Here is a 16276-nt window from a genome sequence, read left to right as displayed (position 1 = left end):
ATGATATGATTTCAATTGAAGGAGTTACTAGAGCTAGAGGCAGACCTAAAATGATCATAGGAGAAGTTGTGAGTAAGGACATGCTTATTGGAGAGCACGGATCCATGTAGCAGACCCCATTTAGCTAAGAGCTAAGATTCTCCTCATGTGATGGGTTGTGTCTCCCTCCTCTAATAATCTTTCATTCTTTTTTCTTTTATTAAATTTTCATCTTCCATTTCTCATTATTTCATCTGTCCCTATCCCTTTTTTCCCACCTCTTCTTTCCTTTTTGGGTCGGAACTCAGTTTTTCTTATTTTGTTTTGTTTAGATCCATGTAGTCGATCCCATTAAACTGGGTTAAGGCTGAGTTTGTTGTTGTTGTTGTTAGTAACATGTGCTATGGATGGTGGTTTGTTGTGTTAAGGGGAACAATTTGCTTTAACCATATTTTCTTGGTAATACAGTATAAGCAATATGTATTCATCTCATAACAACATAAAAGATAATTATTTAAGTTTTCCTTCACTTGTAGAAAAGAATTCCTTTACTACTAGTGATATAACCTTGTGATTGGACTCTTGTGTCATCATTAACTCTCATTCCCTTCTACATGGTCAAAGATATTCTATTTGCTAATCAGATGATTGAGAGGAGATTTTCTCTTCACCATGGGTAAAAAGAAATTGGATCCATAAATCTTGGAACATATTGATGTAAGAGTATAGTTTTTTGTGGGGCAGTGTACCGCCTTGCTCAGACATAGAGGAGGTGAAATGACCGCCTCACCCCTCATGGAAAGTGAAAATTCTGCTCCCATGATGCTAACGCATGAGCTCTCAATAGTCCCCCTCACACGTAGGGGCCACACTCCCCACAGAGAACGTCGACCCATTAATTCATGGATCTTTATCACCTCCAGTTCCCTGCCCAGCCTAGTTCCCCAGTTCTTATAACAAGGGGGGCTGAAATGATCACCTTACCCCTGCCCAAACACTCTGTCCGGATGGGGTCCACCACCCCCTATTAGAGGAATTGGGGAACTGGGCCGGGCAGGGAAGTTGAGGAGATAATTTTCCTTAATTTATGTCACATCTCATGGGGTTTTTTTATTCAGTGAGGCTCTCTCATGTCACTTTTGAACTGTGACTGGTTTTAAGAGTGGGAATCATGCCAAACTTTGCATACAAGGTGGAAAATGGATGTGGAATGATTCCAAACAGATCCTGCTCTGATTATCCATAGAGGTACCTCATGTGAGGGCTCCTCACTGAATCAATATCCTCACCCCAAATGATAGGTCCCAGCTGCCTTGGATGTGTGGCAAATCAACAACTGCATCTCATCATCCTCACCTTCAATTTTGGAAAAAAAAAAAAAAAAAACAAAAGGAAAACTCAGGGTGAGTTTTATACATAGAGCCACTGCAAATACGTGCCAATCTAGACCGTTCGATGGGTCTCTCATTCAGATCCATAATGGTATGATCGGATAATCGGACCACTGTGATTGGTCAGAGTTCCTTCTTGTGATTACAATGACCACCAGAAACCAAATAACTATCATAGACTTTTCTCTAAAACTTTGAAGGACAGATATGATCTCCTATGGTATATGAGAGAGGGATCGTGGAAGCCACAGGTCCTCAGCCACCAAATAAATTTGTGAATCTCCTCATAGTGATAAAGAGATAAAATGAACCACAAGGAAATGCCACATGTCAAGATAGGATTTCTTACCAACTCAATCTCACACCATTTCCACCCAACAATACTGAGAGCAAACCAACCATAAAGCTCACTAGTCTTTACAGCCATTAGAGCTTTCTCTCTGTATTCTCATTCCTCCATTCTTTGAATTGAGAAAGCCAACAATGGCAGCTTCAGCAACACTCTCTGGTACCATGGTTAGCACTTCCTTCTTCCGAAGGCAACCTGTAACAAGCCTTCGTTCTCATCCTAATGTTAGCCAAGCTCTCTTTGGACTCAAGGCTGGTCGTGGCAGGATAACAGCCATGGCTACTTACAAAGTAACGCTTGTTACACCTGAAGGCTCGAAAGAAATCGAATGCCCAGATGATGTGTACATTCTTGATGCGGCTGAAGAAGCTGGAATCGATCTCCCTTACTCATGCCGTGCAGGTTCTTGCTCCTCATGTGCAGGAAAGGTTAAGGAAGGGAAGGTGGATCAATCAGATGGTAGTTTCCTTGATGATGATCAGATTGACCAAAAATGGGTTCTTACCTGTGTTGCCTATCCACTATCTGATGTGGTTGTTGAGACTCACAAGGAGGAAGAGCTCACTGAATGATCATCTCTCTCTGTTTCAATGGAAGTTGCCCTCTAGAGGGAGTCTCTGTCACTTTTTTTTTTTCTTCTTCTTTCTTTATATTTCTTTTTTAATGATCTAGTTCGGTTTGTATGAGTGTTATGTCGTTTCTGATAGAGTAATTTAGTGTTTTGTAATTGCAAACAAGATTCTTGTTATCTTTTCTTTAGATGACCTGTGTGTGAGTTCCCGTTCCCCTTTTATCTCTGTTCTGTTTTTATATGTTGCCTTTTGAGTAGATCATCATAGAAGCAGCTGGTATACCTGCAAGAATCCATTTCCAGAGATTTTACTAGTTATGTAATTTAATTCCTTGAATCATCCTCTGAATATCTTTTGTATTCTACATGATTCTGTCTGTGTATACACATAGGCCAAATAATTTGGACTTGGAAGGCAAATTTCCTAGGAGGCGGACCTTTCCACAAAGCTGGCGTAAAGCTGTGTACATTATGACCCTACCCAGACCCCAGTGACGGGAGCCTCGTGCACTGGATATACCTTTTTTTTTATGGCAAATATCCTCTTTAAGAATGTGAATGAGAGGTGGAATTGTCTATTGAGATGGTTAATTTGTGACTCTGAAGTTGTGAGTCTAATGTAGATGAATAGTCCTCTTGCATTGCATATGCCCTTTGACTTTGAGTTCATGCCATAGCTACTTAGGACAAGTCTAGAACTGGTACTCCAAGTTTTTTGCTTTTATTCTTCCCCTACCTTGACCCCGACCCCGATCACCTTTGTTATCTGCAGCAAGATTTAATTACCAGATATACAAGGAATGGAGGACTGCTCCAAAAGATGAAAAGAACATAGTAAAACAGAAAAGAGAAACACTCCCAACACTTCCAGACCCAGATGAAGATTGTTGTAAATATTTTTAGATGAATAGATTGTAATAAGATTTATATATTCTTGTTATAAGACTCATTTGGTCTGGTTATGTGAAATAGCACGCAAGCTGAGAACATATTATGAACTTATCCAGCTAGAAAATCTAAATTTACAAGATATGTTAGAACTGAGGTCTGAAATTGTTACATCTAAACTATGTGGCTGTTGTCCATATAGTTATCCCTCTAACCCAAGGAATGGAAACAACTCAATGTGGTCCAATACTTCTTGTTCTTCGAAATAAATCAAGAAGAGTTTTAGCTTTGGAGTCTTCATTCACTGCATTTTGTTCTGGGCTGTCAGTAGGAAGTCGGAACAATCTTTCACTTGGTGATTCAGATGAAGAGGAATGATCACATTGGGGATCATCAAATATCTCAACCGTCACTTGTTTTTCTGTGCATTCTGTGATCTCCTGATTCACTGAAGCTGTGGAAGAGCAACGAGATAAAGTGCCTGAACCAACTGTAATTATTTCATTCCTCTCCTCTATTGTTGCATCAAGAGAACATGTCATCCCAGGATGTGAATGTTTAGACCTCTCTTTCACTCTTTTACACCAACTATGGAGTGACTCTCTAACACCCTCTGCAATCAAGGTTTTCTTAAACTTGGATCCCATCTGAAATTACCAAGAACAAACAAGAATTATAATACTTATTATCATCCTATGAGAGAGAGAGAGAGAGAGAGAGAGAGAGAGAGTCCAAGGGCGTCAACAGTAAACCAGAATTTCTGCAATCATATGTTTCATCCCAACCCTACCCCATATCACTTTATATATATTTTGGTAAACAATAATACTCACATGATCTCTACCAGTGCTATGTTTATAGATATACTAAACCAAACCCTAAATGGAATCACAATCTAGGACTTTAAAAGAATTTCCAACACAGTTTCCTAATTCTTTGTAATTTGAAACTACTGGCAACATAACAATTGGCATAAAAAGTATATGATGCAATCTTAAGTTACAAAACTTTGCTTTCGGATCGCTATGGGCCCCCACCCAAATGATAAATGGCTCAAAATTTAAAGGTGATGGCAATTCTGTAATTATGTGAAAGTTTTGGACCCTTTTAGGAAAGGTAAACAGGAAGAAGGATTAAAAGTTAATTGTATTTGAAGGGTTAGGGGCTTTTCTGGAACTTACGATAAAAGAGGGAAAAGAACCAGAAACCAAAAAACAACTACTACAACATGGAAGTTTCAAGCCTTTTTGTCTCACCCCAATTCTCCTCCACTGTGAGGAATAAAATCTACAACAGATCATTCACCCGAAAAAAAATAAATCTACAACAGATCAGTGGGAGTATGAATTCTAAAGAAAGGTGCATTCTGAACTGCCAATCAATATTTACTTTATTCTATATGTTAGATAAATATCCTAGATTTCACTAGGCTCAACTCCAATGTTTCAACTACAGCTTTGAGGAATTTCATTGTTGACCTGAATGACACCTTTGTGTGCTATAGATTTGAAATCAATTTCTGTTAAGGACTTATCACATTGATGTCCCATATGCTTCTTAACAATCTGACCTCATTTTTTATGCTCAAATTAAGAGTAAATTGATGAGAAAAAAATGTCTATTTTGTACGCACTAATGTGTAACTTTCTGTTATCAGGTAAATCAGAGGACATTATCTCAATACTATATCAGGTTTCTAGCATATTTCTTTATCTCATAATGTTAATGACATATGGAAGTACATTTAGGGTAATACATAATCAAGCTCATCGAAATAGGAGATCTAAACAATATGTTATGGCTCCTTTTTTAACCTGTCCTAATCATGAAGATATCACATTCAAAGTGCCACATCCATTTTTAATATCAATGGGACTACAGTTTTAAACTGACAATCAGGAAACAACACCAATATAGAAATTGTAATGTAAGCATACCTGAGTGACGATCACATTTAGAGGAACTGTATAAGAGCTACACCAAAACTGAACAAGTAGCCTGCATGCCCCTCCCCCCCCCCCCCCCCAAAAAAAAAAAAAATTTAAATTAAATAAATAAATATACATAACTAGCTGACATTGGCGAACTCAAGAAATAGACATAGCTAGCTGACATTAGTTCTCGATATCACCGAAAAGAAAATACTAATCAGTTCCAAAACTGGATAAAGTTTGAGCATTGACAAAGATACAGCAAACCTGTTTCCTTTTAAAGCATGTTAAACAGCACTGAGGAACTTGTGATTGTGCAAAATTTCTTTAGGAGGCTAGGACAAATGCATGTTACCGATTAATTCATAGTAAAGCTCTTGCTAAGAATGCAATATCAGTTTTTGGGCTTTTTCTTTCCTTTCCTCTTTTTTTTTTTTTTTGGGGGGGGGGGGGGGGAGGAGAGGGGAAGCTTATTGGTTCTATAATGAGCCGGAGTGTGAGAATTGAGAAATGAGTCAAATGACAAATGGTGCAAACAAATACTATTAAAAAAAGGGTAAGAAAAGAGACTTCTAGAAGCCTTTTAGTCGCAAAATTTCTTATAAATTGGACATAATTGTATTTAGTGACATAAATGTCTTAATGGTTAACAACAATTCTGAAATCATACCCTAGGTGCGCACAGCCAAGAAACAAAGTAAAAAACAATGCAAACCTTTGGATCTTTAGAAAGCAACAGTCCCATCCCTCACTTTGATAGGCTTTGTATAATAAAAGGTTTTCATGAAGGGAGCAACTTGAAGTGCTCAAAATGTGAAGGTACAAATTAGAGTCTAGATGGAAGTTATGGATCCCATCCAAAAATTACAATGTTTTCTAGCAGTCATGCCAAAGACTTTGGTTGCTATGGTCAATACAGAGAATTTACCCAACTCATGAGAGAGCAACTCAGAAAGAAAACTCACATGAACTTACAGAAAAAGGGGAATTGATTCGGAGGAAAGAAATTTACTATGCCCTACATAGAGTATGACACTTGGTTTAAAGGCCCAAAAGATGCTAGTTAATAACTTGACTGATTTGAACATTTATATAAAAAATAATAAAAAAAACAGTACAATATGACAAAGAAAGAAGTCCAAAGATCAGCAAAGAAATATGATGCAGTCAGGGGTTTTCATGGAAAACTGGTGAAGGTATCTTAAAAAATTAATAAATCACATATATGTTTTTCTAAGTAAACTTGAATCACATGTGTTCTAAGCTTCGGATTTGTTGGGCATCAATGCAATGTGAACTTCCATTACTATATGAAAATAGTTTCAGTCCTAAGATGAGAAGTGGTTAGTATACATTAAAAAAAACTGAAGGGGAAAGCAAACCAAAACAATGATGATACAAATAAAATAAGGGAGAGCATTCTCTGTGGGGGAGCGCAGGGGCCACGCATGCGCGCTGGCATCTCGGGGGGCAGAAATCCCGTCTTTTCATGGGGGCGGGGCGGTCATTTTGTCCTCCACTGTGTCTGGGCGTGGCCCGCGCGAACATTTACCCATGATTTAAACTCAAAATTTTTTATTTCTCATTGGCATGTCAATGTATACCAAAATACAGATAATTCTAATGCATAGTCATATCGATTGTATATAAATAACAGTTCAGTAAATGCATGTTTAAGTAATTTATTATTTATCTGAGTGCTTCAAACAGAATAACAATTTTCTCTTAATCGCTATTTTTTTTTTTTTGCTAAAGGTCAGCAAGGATTAAAATTAAAAGGAAAAAATATTATAGGGTTAACATCCAGGCATTCCTAGATGAAAACAGAAACAAAATAATCTTATCAGCCCTACCTTCGGCAATGCCATCAGCACGAACAGAAAAGATTATCATGTAAGAAATAATTTTGCATACATAAAGAAAAAATATTTAGGGGTAGAAACATACCCAGAGGCTAGGCGGATGGCAATCATAACATGGTTCTTCATGAAGCATGACCTTTGCTTGAACCCCCACTAGACAAACAAATGGCCAACTAAAATCAATTTTATTTACAGAAAACGGGAAAATTATTTTAAAAATAAAAAATAGTTTTACACAGTATCCCAAACACACACACATTTTACTAAACCAGTTCTTCAACTCATCAGCATAATAAAATCCCTCGCAAAAAGGAAAACTATAGGTAGGTATCAAAAGACAACATAGTATGCAGGTCCTGCAGGACAATGTTGGACAGCAAAACTTCCTCTATTATTGTATTTGTTGGGAATAATTCCACATTGATTAAGGCAGAGACCTCGGGTGTCTTCATGTGCTAGTTGGGCCCCTCCACCTAATATTTCAAGCTTTTAGGTTGGAATCTAATATGGTATCAGAGTCCCGTGTGTCTTTCCACATGTACAGTCATTCCGTCTACATGTCCCTCATGCATCGTTTCACGTATACCTCATTCCGGCTATATGTGAGGGGGATTATTGGGATTAATCCTCCCCGTGTTATCCGAGGATTACGTAGTACAATTATAGAAATTGTAAAAATGCCTAAACAAGCATGAGAGGGGAGGTTGATCATTTATATGTTCACCACCAACGGATTCTATTGGCACCATGAAATTTCTCTATCTAAAAGAATGAGTTTTCACCAAGAACTGGAAGTGGAGAGGTGGCAGGGGGGAAACAGTCTTGCGAGAGGGTCTTGGATGATCTTGAAGTAGAAAGGGAAATTTTGTAACTATTCCCAATGCTCAACCAGATGCTTATTTTTAAATCTGTTACAAAGTGATTATGTAGTCCAGAAGGCCACTTTTTGAAAAGGAATATGCCATATACTAGATCCTTGGGGGAAGATGCCGTAGAGAATATTCAACAACATAACATGAATATTATAAGAGGGGGTTTTCTGGTTTGGTTCTTGGACTACTCTTTCATGATGGTGTAGCAGCAGATTTGCCAATTGGATGTATTTCAGCTGTCCCTATGCCTCCCCAGCTGAGAACCCAGCAGATAAGGCATATGACGTGACACACAATAGATCTGTTAGACTATGAACATTGACAACTTCGTCACGGATAAGGGAAAGCGTTGATATGCAAGAGTTGAACCCATCAAGAGTAGAATTTTCCTTTTTTTGCATTCTATATTCTTGACAAAGGCTCTATGGTGGAGTTGGTGGACAACCTTGAAGGTAGACTTTTTCATCTCACTAATTGACATAAGGGAAGAAAGCGTAATGAAAATAATGTGGATCACCTATTCATTGTGAGATAGCAAAACAGGTTTTGGGTGCTTTCTTGACATTTTGGTGTGGATTCGATAGAGCACTGGAGGAGGTGAGGAAATGCAAATTTTTTTTCTTACAATGACCAAAAATGGTGCAAAACAATGTCTGTTAGAGTAAAAAATATCTAGAAAATAAGTTTAAATTTCCAATATTAGCCATACCATTAATGGGGCAAATTGGTGATGTAGTAGCCTGTGTTTGATAACCAATGCCTTGTATCCATATTTCTTTTGCTTTTCTAATTATGACCAGGCACATATTTAAACATGTAAAGTTCTACCACTAAAGATGCATATATGGTATGACATCTTACCAAGGACCAGATAAAAGTTGCCATTTCAAACGCATTCTGCAAGTAAGTCAAAAACATGAGAATTAGGAAATAATCAATAGAGTGAACATAGATATTTAAGAAAATGAACTCATATAAATGGGATAAAATACAAAGATTGCAGCATTTTACCTGAAAGGAGATAAAGTGTATCAACCATAACAGAATATCAGGTTTTTGAAACCAAAAGAGATCATCATGTGGCTTCACTTGTACTGTGGCAGCAGGACCCGTTGATTCAGAAATTTCAAGAGCTAGTAGGGAGACCACATGTTGGAGTTTTGTGCCCACCAACATTACCAGCTTTGATATGTGTTTCAGTTGGAAACAATAACCAGAACTTCATGTAAATGAAAGAGACAAAATTCGCATATAATAGAAGAAGAATAGAAATCCTTACAATAACAGGGATAAAGGAAAGCCAGAAGTATATATTAAGCCCTGCCACATAAAGATGACTTCTAAATGTCCTTATATGAAGCAGTAAAGGTACATAGTATTCCACTCAATTTCATGAGCTAGAACCTAGAAGAATAGCTTACCGTGTATATTTACGAAGATGGACAGTATAGTATAACCCCACAGAGGCCAGCTACAAAACAAAAAAAAAAACCCAATTTAAACACACAAAATTGTATATACCCAACCACCATGGTCATTCAGAATTTCAGTTTTCTTATGAAACCTTAAAATAAAAATGCTGAGGTATCACATTGTTTCTTTCCATGACGAATCAAATATTAGAACAAGACAACTCTTTCAATATTGCTCTACCATAAATTCGGGGAGGGTGTGGAGGGAGAGAGAGACCCTCGACCAACTCGTAGTGGATTTCTATGGTTCAGGCCGATTCTGGCTGAATCACAATCGGTGGTGGCCAATCCCGTTGAAGAACCTTTCTCATGAATGAATGGAGAACATCACAAGTAGGCTCTCAGTATGAAAAAACCTCCAAGTGGTACCATTACAGCACTTGGGAGTACGTCTAGGAATGGCAAAAATTCTAACTGCCCAAAATTCAGCACCTTTTCCCCCTTCACTCCATTACAGAAAAAGAGAAAAAAAACAGGCAGAATTCTTTAAAAGGCTGTCTTTTAATAATTTGATATCACCAATACAAAACACACTATTTAGAACTTAAGAGTCTAGAGCCATTGGTGCAAGGACATACCTGATACCTACTATCCCATGAAACTCATCCTCCATGCTCCGGACTATGTATTTATGAAAATCATAGGAAAGTGGCAGATTGTGGTTCTGGGAAGAGTAGCTGAGGATTAATTGCAGAATATAATCAAAAGAATTAAAACAAGGGAACAATATCCCAATATAAAATGTTCAACTACAGAAACAATTGTAGTTTGGGAGCACCAATAAGCAGTGCTTGTCTAGTATTATATCAACATACCGAGCTTCAAGACTAAGAGGAAGTAGAGAAATAGTGTGAAACTCTTCTATTGAAAAGTTCTCAGAATGATGCTAAAAAATTCGTGAAGTGATTGATTGACTACTTAAGTCGAGTGTTTATTGATTTAATAATAAATCATACATTCGATACAACTCAACTTGACTCAACTCAGCCTTATCCCAACGACCCAACTAAATGGGGTCAGCTACATGGTTTCTTTTCCTCCAATCAGCTCTATTCAAAGCCATACCAGTTACTAGTCCTAGCATATGCATGTCTTTCCTCACCACTTCTCCTAGAGTCATTTTAGGCTTACCCCTGGTTCTTTAGCTCTTTCACTTAGAATCAAATCACTCCACCGTACTGCAGCATTCAAAGGCCTCCGTTGCACATGTCCATGCCAGCTCAAACAACTTTCTCGCAGCTTATCATGTATTAGAGCTACTCCAAAATTAGCTCTAATGAGCTCTTATTTTGTCTTTTCTAGTTTTACTACTCATCCATCTCAACATCTGCATTTCAGCTACACTAAGTTTATCTACATGTTGTTTCTTTACTGCCCAACATACAGCTCCATACATCATTGGTCGTATGTCCTATAAAATTTCCCTTTGAGTTTGAAAGAAATACATAGATCACACAACACTCCGGACACACTCCTCCACTTCATCCATTTTGTTTAATTTTTTGAGCAACATCATCCTCCATTTCTCTTTTTTATATATGTTTGAACCTAGGTACCTAAAATTTTCACTTTGCGATAACTCCCTATCATCAATTTTCACACATCATATACTCTGTTTTTGTTCTACTTATCTTAAAACCTTTTGATTCTAAGGTTGATCTCCATAATTCCAACTTGGCATTTATCCTCGCTTTTGTTTCATCCATAAAATTATATCATCAGCAAAAAACATGCACCAAGGGATAATCTTGAATGTCTCTTGTCAGCTCATCTATGGTTAGCGCAAACAAATATGGGCTTAAAACTGATCCTTGATGTATACCAATTGCAATTGGGAATTCAGTCAATTCACTACCATGTCCCTCCATAGTTTTTACACTAGTCATCGCATCATTATAAATATTTATTCGAAATACTTCTCTTCTCTAATACATGCCAAATTAAATCTTTAGGGACTTTATCATAAGCTTTTTCCAAGTCAATAAGGACCAGATGGAGATCCTTCTTATATTCTCTAAATCTTTCCATTAGTCTCCTAAAAAATAGATAGCTTATGTAGTTGATCTTTCTGGCATAAAACCAAATTGGTTGTCTATAATATTAGTTTCTTGTCTTAGGTGGATTTCAATTACTCTCTCCCAGAATTTCATATTAGGACTCATAAGTTTTATTCCTCTATCGTTATAACAATTTTGAATATCACCTTTATTTTTAAAAATTGGAACCACAATGCTTCTCCTCCATTTGTCAGGCATTTCTTTTTGCTCATGATCTTATTAAACAACTTAGTCAGCCAAATTATTCCACAGACTCTTAAGTTCATCCATACCTCTATTGGAATACCATCTGAACCTATTGTCTTCCCTATTTTCATCTTCTTCAGAGATTTCTTGACTTCAAACACCCTAATTTTTTTTATATATTTAAGACTTGTGGTTTCTTGGTGATTATTACAACCTTCTCCACTATTACTTGTATTATTTTCATTTAGTAAGTCGTAGAAATAGGTTTTCCATTTCTCTTTAATATCCTCATCACTTATTAATACTTTATCATCTTCAATTTTAATGCATCTAATATGGTTGATATCTTTACTCTTCCTTTCCTCATTTTAGCTACTTTATAGAAATTTTTTTCCCCTTCCTTTGTGCTCAAAATGTTATAAAGAGCCTCACATATCTTAATCCTTGCTTTTCCTACTTTATAGTTGCTTGAACTTCATCATCCCATCACCAAGTTTTGCTAGATGAATGCCATTTTCCTTTAGTTTCGCCTAGAACTTCTTTGGGAACATTCTTAATATATGTAGTCATCTCGTTCCACATCATATTAGTGTCTCCAATCTCCATCAAAGTCCCACCTTCCCTGTTTTACTAATTTATCAGTAAATGTTTTCAAGTTATCTCCTTCTAAGCTCCATCATCTTATCCTAGGTCAAATAATCTCACTTTTCTTATGATTCATCATTTTAAAATACAAATTCTATGACCACTAATCTATGTTGTGGGTTAAGCTCTCCCCTAGTGTAACCTTACTCTTTCCATAATAACCTATTAGTCCTTTTAGTGAGAAAGAAATCTATTTGGCTACTATTTTGCTCACTTTTGAAGGTTATTAAATGTTTTTCTCTTTTTTCAAAGCATGTGTTTATCATTTATAAATCATAAGCCACAGAAAATTCTAAAACTGAAGTCCCCTCCTTATTCCTCTCTCCAAAACCATATCCTCCATGAACTCTTTCATAACCTCTACTCTTCCAACATGGCAACATATCTATTTAGATCTCCCCCTATAATAATCTTCTCTCATTGACTAATTCCTTGACCTAATCTATCCATGTGTTCCCAAAAAAGTAAGGATGGTTACAACAAGATTTTCACTTTTTTAAAATGCCAAGTGCAAGACATAAATACAAACAACAAAGAATGGACACCTAAACAATGTAGCATGTTACTCTATTCTGAATAGAATAAGTAAGAGATACAATCAGTCAATCATGGAATAAAATATCGTATTATATCAGTTTGTATCGGCCAATACAGATCAGTATCGGGAGGCATCAATACGATACTGACCGAAATGATACGTAAAAAACAGGGTTAATTGCAAGGATTTGAGCTTGTAAATATGTGATTTTTCTCTGAAACTGAAATGAGAAAATTATTTTACAATTTGTGATTTTCTTGTGTAAAATGCTAATATTATGCTTTGATTGAATTATATATGATCTCATCCTCTTTGATTTACAATAATTTTATATATATTTTTAACTTTTTATTTTTTTAAGTTTATCTATTTTTTTTTTAATTTATATTTTTTTCTCGTACTACTCTTTTCTCCTTTTTGTGGATGATATATCTTTAATATTGCACAATACAGTGTTTTATGCTTCAAAACTGTATTTTCCATGTATCCTAATCATTTCCATACATATCTTTAGTGTATCTTGCATCTCTCCAATATGATATGATACATCTCTTAAAATCATTCTCCCAATATGTTGACCAATACCGATACTTTACACCTTGGATACAACCAATCAAGTAGCTAGTAGTATTTTTAAACATTCCAAAATTCCATTTATGTTCAACTGTAAGTCATACACATTGGGAAAGTCTAACTCTAGTCATACTGCATGCACCATTACAATTATCAATATATTTTGCACCAAAGGTGGGACTCATTTAGCTTCCAACATACTTCTTTCACATCTTTTACTAAAAAGCCATGTAATGTATATTCTCCGGCTTTTTTTTTTTATTTAATAAAAAATTTATTAAATATTAAAAAAGAGGCAAACAAACCTAAAGACAAACTAAAGGCAAAGAAAGCTAAAGCTGAAAAAGGGGACTCAGTTAAAAAATAAATAAATAAATTCCATTCAGATAGATGTCATGAAGCTTGTGGTTGGTCCCTGAGAAAAATTACTAATTACTGATAAAGGAGGATACTGAATTACTGAATGAGTACTAAAAAAATGATCAATTTATTCTATTTAAGGAACTCCATTATAGAAAACCTGAATACTCACAGTGATGAAACCCAAGCGTAGTGCCATGTAATCGGACTTCTCTATAGAACTCTTGAACTGACGTAAAAAGCAAAGCTGCACAAAGAACCACTTGCATGATGAACTTGACAACACAGAACCACCCTGTTTTATATGTCATTAACCACAGGTATCAAAGTACTAATCAACTTAAACAAACAAAGACTAATTTGATCAACTTAGAAATAAAACCCAGCAACTAGATTCATATTTAAGAGAGAAATTAATGAATTTAATTCATTCAGTGTAGATGATAGCATTTAAAAAGTGATTAACGAGACATCATTCACATGGTTGATTTTCAAAAGACAATTGAGAAGATTTTGCCAGTCAGAGGTTCGGCAAAGAATAAGAAATCTAACCAATTGATTCAAATGTTTAAACATAAGATCAGTCAAAAAACCCTAACCATCCAGAGAGAGATATTTGTAGTACAGGAGTGATACCTGGTAACAGCTCCAAATGACTGAAAGAAAGATTTTTTTTTTCTTTTTTGTGGGGATAAGTAAAGATTCCAGTCAGCATTTTAACAGTATATAGAAAAAGTCTACTAATAACCCCAAGTCGTTCTTGCTTCTCCAGAAACAATCACCACATCCCCTAGATGACTCATAGCCCTCATAGCAAACTTATCAATAAGAAGAATAGTAAAGGCACAAGTAATGAGGCTCAACAATATTTCAAATAAAAGAATATTTTTAAACAAAAAATCGAAACCAATATTAGAAGCCTGGATTATTACCATCCAAATGAGAACCCTGCTCCTGCTCCATGGATGGGATGTATAATGAAAGACAAAAGTGGTCTGCCGTCTCATCACCTTGTTCCTCATTGCTATAAAACCAATGTTAATATCAATAACAATCACCAAAGAATCTAAATGATAAATTATCGCAAACCATTTGAAATGAAGAAAAAGAATACATAATAACTCAATTGAAATATTAAATAGAATCTTTAGTATGTAACCCCACCCCACCCAAAAAAGGGGGGGGGGGGGGAAAGATCATGAACCTAGTGTTCACAGACAAAGTAATAAGCCAAGGAGAAATAAATGCTCAAGGACCAACCGGATGCCTCTTTAAACATTAGCACAATGAGGAAAAAGAATAAGTATAAGATCAAAGTAATATTGGAACAATACCAAATACCAAGAACCAGCAACCAACCAAGGAGGGAAAAGAAAAATGTTTCGAGTATAAGATCAAAGTAATATTGGAACAATACCAAACACTAAGAACCAGCAACCAACCAAGGAGGGGAAGAAGAAAACCGAGACTGCTAGAGAACTGCAGAATCTTTACTCTAGCAGTCTCCCTTCAATAATCCTATATAATGTCAGTCAATTACAAGTATACAAGGAAAGTAATTCCTTGTCCAGAAAGAAACACAAAAACAGGAGTCTAATCTAACTAGGAAACAGAATTCTAGCCTAATTAGGAAAGAAATAAACCAAAAGAAAGAAACCCACCCAGCCACGAAGGGAACATTCCCCCATATCATGGTATAAATGTCTACAGTGGTACACTCACCTTTGTTCCCCCATGGTACAAAGGTAGTATTGATAATCAACAGCCTTCAAAGAAAAAATCCCAGAACAGGGAGCAGCAGCAATAATCTTCATAAAACTTGATGGAGATAGGCTAGACTCTTCATGAATCAGCAAGAGAGTATAAGAAAGCCCTAGTTTATATTTTTATCATCATTAACTAGGGCTGTAAAAGGTATATAGGCAGCATAAGGTTGCTGCAACCAGAAAACGACAACAGTCCTTGAGTGGTAAAGGAGATTGATAACTAGTTCTTAGTGATCTGATACCATAAAACAATGCTAAATACTAAGAACCAGAAACCAACCAAGGAGGGGAAAAAGGAGGAGAGAAGAGGATTGAGGAAGAAGAAAACTGAGACTGCTAGAGAACTGCAGAATCGTTACTCTAGCAGTCTCCCTTCAATACTCTTATATAATGTCAGTCAGTTACAAGTACACATGGAAAGTAATTCCTTGTCCAGCAAGAAACACAAAAATAGAAGTCTAATCTAAATATGAAACAGAATTCTAGCTTATTTAGGAAATATATAAACCAAAAGAAAGAAAGCCACGGGTTTCAAGTCTGGAAACAGCCTCTCTGCGAAAGCAGGGGTAAGGCTGCGAACATTATGACCCTCACCAGACCCTGCAGTGGTGGGAGCCTCATGCACTGGGTACGCCCTATAAACCAAAAGAAAGAAAGGCACCCAGCCACATAACACCTAGCCATGATATGGGGACATTCCCCCATATCGTGGTATATCTTTTGGTTTATATCTTGGGATGGACCCTAGTAGCTAGCCATGTGTCTCAATATAAAAGGATCGAAATACACTGTTGGACTGGCGCTAAGAGATTAGTTAGACAAAAGATCAGCTTGAA

The 16276-nt window shown here is 36.4% G+C and overlaps 2 protein-coding genes across 2 annotated transcripts; one reads left to right on the top strand and one right to left on the bottom strand.

The window, feature by feature from the left end:
• The first annotated feature begins 1755 nt into the window (after nt 1-1755).
• Nucleotides 1756-2481, top strand: LOC122662626 (ferredoxin-A-like). The gene has a single exon (XM_043858314.1). The coding sequence runs from the start codon at nt 1854-1856 to the stop codon at nt 2289-2291; it is 438 nt and encodes a 145-aa protein (XP_043714249.1). The 5' UTR covers nt 1756-1853; the 3' UTR covers nt 2292-2481.
• Nucleotides 2482-3289: 808 nt separating this feature from the next.
• Nucleotides 3290-14710, bottom strand: LOC122661122 (MLO-like protein 4). The gene is made up of 10 exons (XM_043856442.1): nt 14607-14710; nt 13847-13921; nt 9894-9979; nt 9265-9314; nt 9123-9163; nt 8855-9025; nt 8705-8740; nt 7057-7124; nt 5116-5176; nt 3290-3825 (listed from the first exon to the last, which is right to left on the bottom strand). Exons 1-10 carry the CDS (start codon nt 14694-14696, stop codon nt 3412-3414), a joined length of 1092 nt encoding a protein of 363 aa, XP_043712377.1. The 5' UTR covers nt 14697-14710; the 3' UTR covers nt 3290-3411.
• Between the last annotated feature and the right edge of the window lie 1566 nt (nt 14711-16276).

This window comes from Telopea speciosissima, chromosome 5 (genome assembly GCF_018873765.1).
Source record: "Telopea speciosissima isolate NSW1024214 ecotype Mountain lineage chromosome 5, Tspe_v1, whole genome shotgun sequence".
Lineage (NCBI taxonomy): Eukaryota > Viridiplantae > Streptophyta > Magnoliopsida > Proteales > Proteaceae > Telopea > Telopea speciosissima.
This window is presented reverse-complemented; position numbering and strand designations above follow the sequence as displayed.

Bases quoted from the DNA above. Each gene is read 5' to 3' on its own strand.
- LOC122662626 (XM_043858314.1), top strand. From the start codon at position 1,854: ATGGCAGCTTCAGCAACACTCTCTGGTACCATGGTTAGCACTTCCTTC.
- LOC122661122 (XM_043856442.1), bottom strand. From the start codon at position 14,696: ATGAGGAACAAGGTGATGAGACGGCAGACCACTTTTGTCTTTCATTAT. The intron at 9,980-13,846 runs GTGAGTATTCAG...TACTCTTCCCAG, and splicing joins TACGCTTGGGTTTCATCACT to AACCACAATCTGCCACTTTC. The intron at 7,125-8,704 runs GTAAGATGTCAT...TTGTTTGTCTAG, and splicing joins CAACTTTTATCTGGTCCTTG to TGGGGGTTCAAGCAAAGGTC.